This window comes from Pollachius pollachius, assembly GCF_949987615.1.
Source record: "Pollachius pollachius genome assembly, contig: scaffold_102, whole genome shotgun sequence".
NCBI classification, from domain to species: Eukaryota; Metazoa; Chordata; class Actinopteri; order Gadiformes; family Gadidae; genus Pollachius; species Pollachius pollachius.
Window position 1 is genome coordinate 51736 of NW_027641607.1, and position 13206 is coordinate 64941.

Consider the following 13206-nt stretch of genomic DNA (forward strand, 5'->3'; position numbering starts at 1 on the left):
AACTCGATCGTTTTGCAGAGCCTGCATGACTACCCTTTCTGACATGATGCGTATTTTTTTTTTTTTTTAGAGATGAGGACCAGTGTCAAAATAGGTGAAAACCAGTTCCAGTCCGGCCATGTACTAGGACTGTAGGATTCGTGACGGCCAGCTTGAAAGAGAAGACTACAGCAGGATTATGGTGAGTTTAGCAGGCTGGCTAGTTAGCTAGCTGACAGGAGTTGGACTAATGTCGTCATGCTGCGTGAATAAAATCATAAAATGATATAGCAGTGTAGCAAATATATTAAAATATATATTTTTAATACAATTATTATTTTTGCATTCGTTGGATTCACAGCTAGACATTGGTTGCCTTTGGCAACCTTTAGAATAACTAGATTTTGGCACCATCGAGGTAGGAGCAAGAGTTGCATTTTGTAACTGATAACTCCCGATGTTGGTAGGTTATAGTCTCCATTTTGTATAGTTAAGATGATATGGTAATTCATGTACAAAAGATGAGGAACAATATGTTTATTAAAAAAATGTTTTAATGAGAAATATTTAAAATAATTCACAAGGGTGTATCAGGCAATGGAGATGTTATACAACATGTACTTTTTGTCCTATTCTTAATGAATAATACCAGATCCCAAAAATAATTCATGTTGGGAATCCATTCCCTACCAATGATGTGATCGGACTAGAATATACAGTTAACGAGTTCGGTAATCAACATTAATATGTCAACGTTTCCTCAACCCTAAAGCCTTTGTCTTAGAATGACAGCATGGTTGCTGGTTCAACAGCATGTCACAGTCATGCGATAGCATCAACGGTTACATTAATGTCTAGTGTACTTTCATTTTTAGACAAATTTAGGAATAAAGAACACGACGTTGACACGTTGCACCACGGTGACAGCAGAACTCTCGCCTTTAAAACCAAAATATAATATTCATCTTGGATGACCGACTATAAAGAACAGATCACGGTGTTCAGAGTAAGTCTTGGGGGGTAAAGACCGGAACCAAGGACCCCAGCCGACCTGACCCACAAAGCCATTCCAAAGAGTCCTTCTGAGATCATAACAGTCTACAAAACAATCGGTGCCCCTGTTTTGACTCTTCAGACCTCCTGAAGGCCTGGAGATTTTCCAGGCATTGGGCTCCTCAGCGCCTTCTGAAGGCCCGGGAAATCCTCCAGGCGTTGGGCTCCTCGTAGCGATTGTAGAGGGGCTCCAGGCGCTGTTGCTTCTTCTGCTTGCTGAGGCGCGTGGGGTCCGACACCTTGAAGAAGGCGGGGGAGAACTCCACCAGCCAGCGCGGGTCGATGGTGGTCACCTCCCTCATGTACTCCTTGGTGGTCAGCACCAGCTCGTGATACACTACCCTGCGAGGAGGAACCAGCAGAAATACACTTAAAACATCCATTTCTCTCTTTTGATGTTTCCCATGGCAAAGAAGAAGAGCTCATACAAAGTCATTTGTATTTGTCTAGCTCTTCATTACAGACGGTCTGAAAGGACCTCACTGGACAACTTAGGAGGGGAACCTCTCCAAACCCATGGTACGAACAGAGGAGATCCCTCCTGCTAGGAGGGTTAGAAGGACAGCATAGTGGAGGTTCTGACCACAGCAGAACCAAAGGGCTCCTACGTGACTTTTGGTTCTGGCAACAGCAGAACCAAAGGGCTCCTACGTTACGTTTGGTTCTGGCAACAGCAGAACCAAAAGGGTTCCTACGTAACGTTTGGTTGTGGCCACCCGAGGACCAAGCGTTACGTAACGTTTGAAAGCGAGCGGAGCGGTAGGAAAGCGATACGTACCACTCTGGTTGTCGGTTGAACAAGGCACTGGAGGGGTGGATGTAGACCACCTGCTGGTCAATGAGGGTCCGGTAGCCCTCCTGGGGGTCCTTCTTGGCGGCATTCCTGAAGAAGCCACTGCAGATTGCCTTCTGCACGCGCACCGTGGCTTTCCCACAGGAAACCACGTCCAGCTTGTGCCTGATGAAGACAAGTTGCCGTGACGACGGACGTTAGGAGAGACTAATTAGTCCTGAGGCATTAGCCCCATTACGCACAGATCCAAGGACAACACGGCCAGGGATACATAAAACCTTTATAAACACCATTCCCAGCGTGATTTATGATCTACGAACTGCAGCGTAGGAACACTTCATCTTCCTCCATACTCCATTCTGCAGACGGGGAATAACAACTTGCCAAGTGCAATTTAAAACGCATCAGTCCAAGAGTTTGGAACACATAGGCAGGGAGTGATGAGGAAGGCAGGAAGAGGGGGGGGGGGAGGGCTTTAGGTTGCAGCGGTGGCTTGAGGATGCAGGGAGATGAGGTTTGGGAGGGGGGAAGAGAATGGGGGGGGGCTTGTACCTGTCCATGATCCCCAGCATCTGCTTGCGGATGTCCTGGCCGCGGCGCAGCGAGCGCGCCTGGATGAAGTTCTCGTAGCACCAAGGGTTGGAGAACTTGTTGTTCTTCCAGGAGTTGTAGACGGCCAGCAGCGTGAGGTGGTCCCCCTCCGGCTGGTGGAACTTGGCCTTCTTCTGATCCGCCAGGGCCTGCTTGTCCTGTGATACACACCGAGAGTAATAGATGATGAAACATCGATCTTCCAGCACTCAGCGACCGTCCATTAAAGGATCATGGTGTTCCACCATCAACCCTAGAGACCCAAACCGCACGTTTATTCAACGAGAAAACCGTAAGATTGGCGCGTTTCAAAACCGGCTCCTCATACATCCTCCTCTGCCGAATGTATTGCATTGAATAGTGTATTGTGATTGTGTATGTACTACACTCTTCGTGTAGTTATGTCGGTGTTTTGTTATCCTGTGTGGGATGGGCCACTTGTGTGGCATGACACGAAAATAAACATCATCATATCAAATGAGAGCAGGATGCATTGTGGGTAGGCCCACCTTGGGTCTGTAGAAGACGTTCTGGACAGACAGCATGGAGACGATGGTGAGCATCTCCTCACTGCAGCCCAGGTGGACGGACATGATGAGCATCTTACAGAGCATGGGTTCCAGAGGGAACTCAGCCATCTGGAGGAGAGGGCAGGAGGACGAGAAACAAGAAAGTTTTATTAGTCACGTCCCCATAACACCTCGTCAGATTGATTGGTTTAATAATAATAATAATAATAATAATAATAATAATAATAATAATAATAATAATAACAGCAATGGAGGAGGTGTATAGAAGTAAACAACGATCTTTTAACTCTCACTGCAGCCTCTACCACCATGAGTGAAGTGGCTTCTTTATGGAGCTGTTCAGAGCACAGAATGGATGATCCACTCTTTAAATGACTTGGTATACGAGCCGTGGTGTCATGGAAACTGGGGGGCATCCAGTCCCTCCAGCGTGAGTCAGGGTGTGGCGGGCCACTCACCCTTCTGCCCAGCCTGGTGAGCAGGCCCTCGTCGTCCAGGGCCCCCAGGGTATAGAGCTGCTCCATGGCTGTGATCAGGGTCTCCATGGGCGGGGCGTCCATGAAGTCGAAGGACAGCAGGTCGTTGATGCCCATGGCCTGAGGAAGGGACAGGAAGATCCTCACGGTCAAGAAACAGGAGATGGAACTCTTTATTTTCTCCATGTCGGTCCATGGTCATGAAGAACAAACATGAAAGTTTGTTCCTCTTTACTTTTTCCTCTTTACTTTGAGACTAGAGGTATAAAGATGCACCATAGTCGTATTAAATTGGTTTGTTAGGTTTTCTTAACCATTAGGAGGGCTGGGGGCGTACCTTGAGGGACAGCACAGTGCTGGCCAAGTTAGTTCTTTGGATCTCAGGAACGTTGGTGGTCAACATCTCGTCTCTGTAGGCCCTCTCAGTGTACAGTCTGTAGGTCTTTCCTGGACCTGTCCTGCCGGCCCGACCAGCTCGCTGTTTAGCCTGAGCCTGAGGAACAACCAAACTACATCAGACACAAGAATGCGGAGCAACACAGACCAATGCCAAGTAATGACGAGTGATGCAGAGTAATGCTAGGAAATGCTGAGTAATGGATATTGACGCAGAGTGATGCAGACTAGTGGAGAGTGATGCAGAGTAAGGGAGGCTGATGCTGAGTTACAGCAACTCGCTCCTGGCTGGACTCCCTGCCTCTGCGATTAAACCCTTGCAGCGCATCCAGAATGCGGCAGCGCGCCTCGTGTTCAACCTACCAAAGTTCTCACATGTAACCCCCCTCTTCCGAGACCTCCACTGGCTCCCTGTAATAGCTCGCATCAGATTCAAGATGATGGTACTGGCATACAAGGCAGTCGATGGAACTGCCCCTGCCTACCTCCAAGCATTAGTAAAGCCACACACCCCAGCTCGATCCCTCCGCTCAACTACCTCAGCTGGACGTCTGGTACCGCCATCGCTAAGAGCAAGCAAAGGTCGATCAGCAAAGTCACAACTTTTCTCTGTTTTGGGACCTCAGTGGTGGAACGAGCTCCCTACCGAAGTCAGGACCGCAGAGTTGCTCACCAGCTTCCGCAAAAGACTCAAAACTCACCTGTTGAGAGTTCATCTCGACTCTGCATAGAAACCAATGCACAGCCACCATTGAATGTTGTACGTCCTGGCACTTGTACAAGGTACTTAATTGTGTAGCATCTACAGTAGCTGCTATCGCTGCTTTACACAGGGAATGGGTTAGCCTAGCGATTGTAATACTTGCACTTGGTTCTATGAACGTCTTTACTGTACCGACAGCGATATATTGGTTCACTTCTTATGACAAATGTACTAATTGTAACAAATGCACTTATTGTAAGTCGCTTTGGATAAAAGCGTCTGCTAAATGCCCTAAATGTAAATGTAAATGTAAATACAGAGTAGTGGAGAGTAATGCAGAGTAATGGAGAGTAACGGAGTGATGCAAATAATGGAGAGTCGTGCAGAGTAATGGAGAGAGATGCAGAGTAATGGAGTGTGAATCTCTTGCTAATTATTGCTCAAATAGTGATAACCCTTCTCTTCCTGTCTCAGATGTCTTAAATGAAGATGGGATCTGGTACCTGTGAGATGGGCGTGACCACCAGCTGGTCGATTCCCGTCTTGGAGTTATAAACCTTCTGCTTGACGAAGCCGGGGTCCACCACGTAGTAGATCCCGTCGATGGTGAGGGACGTCTCTGCGATGTTGGTGGCGATGACCACCTGGGGAGGACAGGAAACTAGCATGAAGGTTGAGTTCCTCCTCATGGGGGGATAACACGGTCTGACCAGGTCATGAGCAGGTTCAGAGTCTCCTCAAGGGGGATTCACACCAAGTCCTGAAAGGCAGCGTGTACCTTTCTGCTTCCAGGGGGCGCCGGGTCGAAGATGCGGGTCTGCATCTCGCTGGGCAGGGCCGAGTACACGGGCAGGATGATGAGCTCCGGGACGTCCGGCCCCAGGGACTTCATCCTCTCGTACAGGATCTCACACGCCGTGTCGATCTCCTCCTGACCCGTCAGGAACACCAGGACGTCACCTGGTGAGATGAGGAGGAGGAGATGAAGACAGCTCACACCATGTTTTAGGATTGAATCGGCCTATTCTATCACGATGTGAACTACACCCAAATTCCCCAGAGAGGGGCCTGGTTTACCGACTAGACTACACCAGCTTGTGGTGCTAGTACACCTGGGTGGACAGTCCCACTTGTGAAGTCACTAACGGCTAGCATTCCAAACAGCTAATAAGCATCCCACCTGGTGGTAAAATAGGTGCCGTTTCATACTATGAGGTGTTAATATTCTACTTCCAGAAAACAAGCTCATAAAAGACATTTCCTTGAATAACCCTTGGTAGCCTTCATCTAATCCAAGAAGTGGAGCGCGGAGGAACTGGGTCTCAGTGTGGAGGAGATCTTTAATCACCCTAACCTAACCCAGACCTGCCGTGTTGAGGACCTGGTCTCATCTGGGGGCTCTTTGGAGGTGGAGAACTTTTACAACCCTAGCCCATCCCAGACGTGGAGCCTTTAGGACCTGGGTCTCACCTGGGGGCTCTGTGAGGTGGATCTGCATGACGGTGATGAGGCTTGCGTCCAGGTAGTCCGTCTCGGGCTCCTTGGTGTACAGGACCTCCACGGGGTACGTTCTCCCGGGGATGGTGAAGATGGGAGCTTCGTAGAAGTACTGGGAGAACTTGACAGCGTCCAGCGTGGCCGATGTCACGATGAGCTTCATGTCCGTGCGTTTCTGCACCGTCTGGGGGGGGGGGGGGCGCATGTTATGGGTGAACGACGTTGGGATGACAACGCACGTTGATATTTTGCATGCCAATATTGTTTTTCGAAACACGGACAACATGAATCCTAATTTTGTTACGATAATGCATTAGTATCAATCTTTTATGCAAATTCTAATTTGCGGATTCTAATTCGGGTCCAGGACTCTGGTCCTGAACCCCAGAGGGCTCCCAGAGGGTGGCCCCTCCAGGACCCTGACCCCCCGGTCCTACCTTCTTGAGCAGGCCGAACAGCACGTCTGTGTGGATGGTCCTCTCGTGGGCCTCGTCCAACATGATGATGGCGTACTGACCCAGCTCCGAGTCGATCAGACACTCTCTCAGCAGCATACCGTCTGTCATGTACTTGATGACCGTCTCCGGGCTGGTGCAGTCCTCGAAACGGATGGTGTAGCCCACCTCCTGGCCCAGACAGCAACCGTACTCCTCAGACACCCTCTTGGCCACGGACATGGCGGCCACTCGACGGGGCTGGGTGCAGCCGATCTTGCCCCGGGTGGTGTATCCCGCCTCCGCCAGGTACTGGGTGATCTGGGTGGTCTTCCCGGACCCCGTCTCCCCGATCACGATCAGGATCTGGTTGTCGTGGACGGCCTACAAATACCAGAGTAGTGATTAAACAACGTTTACATTTCACGTGGACAAAAGAGGTTGTTTATCAATGAAGAATATAATGACCACCACGTAATACGGGTTCCCCAGCCCAACCGTGTGTGGGTGAAAAACAGTCATACACATGTACTGTGATTGGTCTACATGTCGTTCCACTCAGCAGTGCTGCTCGTCTCCCAGCAGAGGGCTGCGCTCCACAGCTGCTGCCCTCCCACACTCTCCCCCTGAGAGGCCAATAAATATCTATTCCACATATAAGACATAAACCGGACATTTATTGGTTTCAAGTTGATTATTTTTTCTCCCCCGACAGTCGCAAAAAACATTTACGACAGTTGCAAATTATATTCAAGACTTTCTAATGCCTTTTAAGGCTTTAAATTGTCATTGTTTAATTGAAAGCCATTTAATTATTTCAATACCAGCGTGGCAGGCTGGTGGTAACTGGCTGATTCTTGTCAGGGGATCGTATTAAGGCCTTTTTATAAAATGGAAGATATATATCTTTATTTTCTCTCACAGGAGAAAATAAAGGAGAAATGGCTGCAAAGCATCCATAGGATCGATATAAAACCTAGGAAACATCAGCAACACAGAACATCCCAAAAGCTCATTCTGTACAGTAGATCATCTCGAACTTCACTTGTCTTTCACCTCTAAACCCCCATCAACCCATCCCCCCCTATCCTGCTGAGAGATGGACTAGCCGTCTGACTGCTGAAACTTGATCACCAAGTTGAGGAACAACCATATGGTCCACTACACGGTGGGCTCCTCGCTGGACCACAAGGCGTATGTGAGCCCTGCTCCACCTCCCGCTCCACCCACCTGGATGAGCTGCTCCTTCAGCTTGTAGATGGGCAGGCTCTCCCTCTGCTCCAGGATGGACATGGCGGTCTTCTTTCCGTAGGACGCCTTGTTGCCCCCGAAGGCGTGCTTCTTCCACTCTGGGATGTCGTTGGGCATCATGCCGATGCCACGCATGTTGGCCGCAATCTGCCGTCCGTCCACTGAACACGGGGGGGGGGGGGAAACCATGACAACAGACCTCTCTTCTTAGGTAGTGCTACAGACAGAACTTAAGGGAATTTACTCAAGGATAAGAGAAGGTCAGCTGAGGAGACTCTGAACATTCAGTGAAATCCATTAGTGTGTATCACTGGGACTGAACCATCTCGACCACCAGGGAGGAGACTACCATCTAGACCGGGAGGAGGGGGTTTTCCCATCTAGACCGCCAGGGAGGGGAGCAGGGGGCTGTACCATCTGGACAACCAGGGAGGGGAGGAGGAGGGGAGCGTACCATCTGGCAGCGGGTCCACCCAGTGCTTGTTGAGTCCCATGGGGATGGAGTCCATCTCAGCCTCGCGGGCGGCCTGCTTCAGCTCCCGCCTCTCCTTGGCCAGGGCGCTCTGCATCATGGCCGCCTGGGAGAGCGAGCCGTCTGGATTCTGGAGGACGGGACGAGAGGGATGATCAGCTGTAGCTGGCCCAGGGTCAGTCATTTACATGGACTTACATAGGAAAGACCGCCGTACTATAGCTATTTTTAAATGTATGCAAAGATGATGATAAACTGAGGGCGATCACTAAGCTTGACCATGGCCTGTATGCCTCACGTCTGGCAGCGACAGCACTTCCTCCTCGGCGGTTTATATGTTGAACGGCGAGCCTCACCTTGACGATCTTCACAGGGCTCATGTCCATGCTCTGCTTGGTGTGACCCCTCAGGAACGGGGGCTCCTCCTCCACCAGCTCGATCTCCAAGTCCTCGTCTGGGGAGCGGATAAGGAAGACCTGTTAGTCGCCGCTTCACCCCAAACATGTCAGGGGGAATACTCCAACAAGGTTCTCTTTTAACTAAAATGCACATGGGAAGAGGTCTCACCTTCTTCATCATCGACCTTTGGAAGGATTCCCGTCTCGTCGTCAAAGTCCGGGAACTCTTCCTTTGAGAGGACATTGGCCGCGATCATCTGAGGACGGAGCAATGACCGGTTAGCCCCTCAACCCAGGACCCAGGTGATGACCCCAAACCACCCTCCACCCACGACCCGGGTGAAACCAACAGGGAAAATGCTTATCCGTCATGAGGGTAAATGTCTGCTAGGTCAGATCTCATTTGTTTAAGGTCTATCCATCTCCAATTTAAACATTATCTCTACAAAAAATGCAAAAACCCGCAAGCATCGAGACTGTTTTTGCGAAATAGAGTATAAATGTAATATAGAATAGAGTTTTTTAATTATTCCTTATCCATCAAGCCGTTCTAACACGATACTTCAAAATAAGTACAAATAAGTTGATGGAAACACGGCTCATGAAATTGACAACAACCAGACTGAAGAGGGATAATGAAGGAAACGAGACTCCACACCACAGTGAGACTGGGCGGAGGGTGACGGCGGCGGGCCCCACCTGCTTGATCTCCCACTTCTCGGGATCTGAGATCTTGGTGAGCCTCTTGCGCTCCAGGGTGTCGTCCTGCTCCATCTCCGGGACGTGGCCCAGGTTCAGGTTGGCGGGCCGGTCGGGGTTCCTCATGGTGATCTCCTCCCCGCCATCGGGTCCAACGTTCCTCCTCCTGTTGGGGTTCAGGTCCTCCCCGGTCTCCTGGTCTACGTCCTGGGGAGGAGAAACCCGGAAAGAAAGTTTACACGAGAGGAGAATAAAGCCATGGCTTGTTTTTTTTGTTGTTGATAGAACCTCTAAGAGTAGCGGTGAGAGCGGGAGTATCGCTACCGTCTAGGGCTGGGTATTGCCAGGTACCTGACAATTCAATTCAATTCGTTCTTTAGGTCTTGATTCGATATCGATTCAATTCGATTTGATATTGATCCAATTGCTTCGATGTCGATTCAATAATACATGCAGATGACAAAAATACCTAAATATTATATAGAATTAACTACTTCAAAATGAATTACCCATTTCCTTGTGCTTTAACTAGCAAAAAGGGAATACACCATTGTATAGTATTGTTCCTGAGCTAAACTTGCAGCATGAAAGAAATAATCATAGCATAGACAAATGTAAAAGGGCATGTACATTTAGGCATACTCACTTCTAGATTAAACTGACTGAGTATGCTTCTTTTTTTTTAAATGGAAATAATCGATTTCAAAAAATGTCATAATCGAAATTGAATCGAGAATAAATAAATTCCAGTGCATTGATGAATCTATATTTTTACCCAGCCCTACTACCATCTAAACAATACTACTGTAAGGATTCAAATCATGATTTAAAACCCTTTGCCCATTTGAGCGTGGGGCCGCGGTCGTACCTTCATACTGAGGCTGGTCTTGGAGCCGGTGAAGGACAGCACCTTGATCTTCACTCGCTGGCCCTTGGTGACCACGTCCGCCACGTTGGCAACACGCCCCTCCCGGCGGAGCTCCGAGATGTGGACCAGACCCTCCCAGCGCTTCCTGAGGTACACAGTCAAGAGATATCGGGGTTACTTTAGACCAGTGGTTCTCAACTGAGGGTACGCGTACCCATAGGGGTACTTTGGAGTAATCAGAAAATGTCAACAAATATACAAAAAAGGGTCTAGGCAAAAAGAAAATTAACCCTGCGCAAATTTAAATCCTGGAAGCTAGACTATAGAAAAGACTACTCCATATACAAAATGTTTTGTGTATTTCCCCAGCACGGGGTCCCCTAAAGGACCCTTCCCCGCCCTAAAGGACTCCGTTCCCCCAGGCCCGTCGGGCCCCACTGACCTCAGCCCCTCCAGCTGGACGAAGCAGCCGAACTGCATGATGCTGGTGATCTTCCCGTTGTAGATGTCCCCCACCGAGGGCTCCTCGGGGGGTGGACGGTCCACGTGCTTGTCCTTCCAGTCCGCCTCTTTCTCCGGCTCCTTCTCCCTGCGGGGGCTGGGCGACCGCTCGGCCCAGCGGGACGACCGCTCCCGCCCCTTCCCGCGGTCCTTGTCGTCGCGGCCCCGGGTCCTGTCCCTGTCGTCTCGGGACCTGTCCCTGGTGTCTCTGGACCTGTCCCTGGTGTCTCTGGACCTGTCCCTGGTGTCCCGGGACCTGTCCCTGGTGTCCCGGTCTCGCGCTCTGTGGCGATCTCCGTCCCGGGAGCCGGACCTGGAGCGGTGCCTCCTCCTGCGGTCCCGGTCTCTGTCCCGGTTGCGGTCCCTGTCCCGCTCTCGGCTTCTGCTGCGACTCCTGTGCCTCTTGTCCGACCTGCGGGTTACCACGGCAACGGAAACAACGGCATGAGCAATAAACAAAGCACAACGGTCTTCATTGCAAAGCCATCGCAATTATATCTATATTTAAGTAATCCTCTTGTGCATTATTATGAATCATATTTTTTATTTTAAAGTTCATGGCTGACCTGTACTTTAGGAGGTAAATGGACTGTATTTATGCAATGCTTTCCTAACCAGTGGTCACTCAAAGCGCTTTACAATATTGCCAAACTTTCACCCCTTCATGCACACATTCACACACCGACGGCCGAGTCAACCAAGCAAGACCGCAGCCAGCTCGTCGGGAGCAGATAGGGTGAGGTGTCTGGCTCAGGGACACTCACCGATCAGGTGTCTGGCTCAGGGACACTCACCGATCAAATCAGAGGAGCCGGGGATCGAACTAGCAACCTTCCGGTTACCAGATCACCTGCTCTACATGCCGCAGTGCCTACCTGCTGCGGCTGCTCTTGGAGTCCGAGGTGCTGACGCTCGGCATGAACATCTCCAGCTCCTTCATGGCATCAGCGGCCACTTTCACATCGTCCTCGTCTAGGACCTTCTGAGGGAGTCAGACGTAAACAACACCTTAGTTTTCGCACCTAGAGGACTGATTCAGCATCATCATATTTAGTCATATTAAGTCTACGATTAATTTAAGCAATATTGGAACAAATAAAAGGACGATGGTCACTTGCCTTCGGAGAAGGCTCGTTGGCTCTACAGAGTGCAGGAAACAGCTCCTTCAACTTCTCCTTCTGATTCCTCTCCTTGGCCGGAGGCTCATAGCCTGACGTAGAGAAAACAGCCATTAGATCATGATTATTAACCGGTTGTATATTCCTCAGGTCTAGACTCAGGCATGAGGAACCACCTGGTCATGTTTACGTTAGGAAGGTGGTTCATGTTAGTAGAAATATGTGCACACAGAAACAAAAGTGGGAACAACTCTATCAGGAAGTGGTCTCACCTTTGCCTGCAGACTCCTTGGAGGCGGGTCGCATGGTCTGGATGAGTCGGAGTAAGTTTCCAACAAGCGAATCCTGGAAAAAATTCAAGTTCAAGCATTGGTTCCTGGATTGAACATTTCTCCTTCTCCTATGACGTGTTGTTCATCCATGCCCTAAACCTCACGTACAGTGAACTCAGCTCCATTCTTCAGTAGGAGGGCCTTGAACCCGTCGAAGGAGGGATCCTTCTCAGCAAGACTGATGACAAACTCGGCTGCAAACAAAAACAGACACAACTCGTTACTCTTCAGCTCAGAGACAAAAGCAGACTCAACCAGAGACAGAGCAAGACACAAAACAAACCCCGAAAAAAGACCCAAGACAAGTGAAATTATAGCAGAGTGTGAAACACCTGAACTGAATAGAGTAGTAGTAGAACTTATGGCTGAGCCAGATTCAGTAGAACTCATGACTGTAGAACTTATGAAGGATCCAGGAACAGTAGCACAGTTAGCTTGGAGGCTAGCCGACACAAAGCAGCAGCTCGCGGGACATTACAGCGGAGATATAGTATGAAACACCTTGACTGAATCTGGATCAGTCATAAGTTCTACATCTCCTGGAGGAGTTAGCGGCTACATGTTAGCGGCTACATAAGTAGCACCGTTAGCTTAATGCTAGCCGACCCAAAGTCCCACGGGAGCGCCGTACCGAGGTCCTTGTCGCTGATCCCCAGATGGTTGTCCAGCTCCGTGCAGACCTTGGACACCAGAGAGAGATACTCCAGCTGCTTCAGCTCGTCCACCCCACCTTCCGCCATCCTCTCCTCCGCCACAATGTTTTTGTTCTGCTGGCGCTTCGACACAGCAGACATATTGTGAACGCACTTCCGCTTCCGGTGTCACAGAGCCCACGTGGTGAGGGACGTGTGTGTGTGACGTATGGCCGCAGGGTGGCGCTAATGGTAAAATAATGAAATGATTTTCATTTCGCTTATTATCATGGTTTATTTATATTTAAATAATTGTAGTCTGTGTTTATTTTATTCTAGATATACAGAAATGTTTTCTAACAAATTAGATTCACCATTTATTAGAGCAACACAGATGCACACACACACAAACATTGTGTGTGCCTCCCTTTATCCCATTATAAACAAACACAACCAACCCTTTGACCATCACTGCATCAAGAT

At 49.5% G+C, this 13206-nt stretch overlaps 1 protein-coding gene across 1 annotated transcript; it reads right to left on the minus strand.

Annotated features, from left to right (window-relative positions):
- Positions 1–521: 521 nt before the first annotated feature.
- On the minus strand, positions 522–12885 carry LOC307091534 (ATP-dependent RNA helicase DHX8-like; the record flags this gene model as incomplete). Its single annotated transcript, XM_079759171.1, has 22 exons — positions 522–1374; positions 1811–1990; positions 2378–2574; positions 2926–3054; positions 3405–3542; positions 3760–3915; positions 5025–5165; positions 5300–5481; positions 5992–6202; positions 6456–6836; positions 7683–7864; positions 8158–8305; positions 8532–8629; positions 8743–8830; positions 9273–9479; positions 10141–10285; positions 10583–11053; positions 11517–11623; positions 11760–11851; positions 12032–12104; positions 12200–12285; positions 12723–12885. The coding sequence occupies 22 exons, from the start codon at positions 12883–12885 to the stop codon at positions 1155–1157; spliced, it is 3795 nt and encodes a 1264-aa protein (XP_079615297.1). The 3' UTR covers positions 522–1154.
- Positions 12886–13206: the final 321 nt, after the last annotated feature.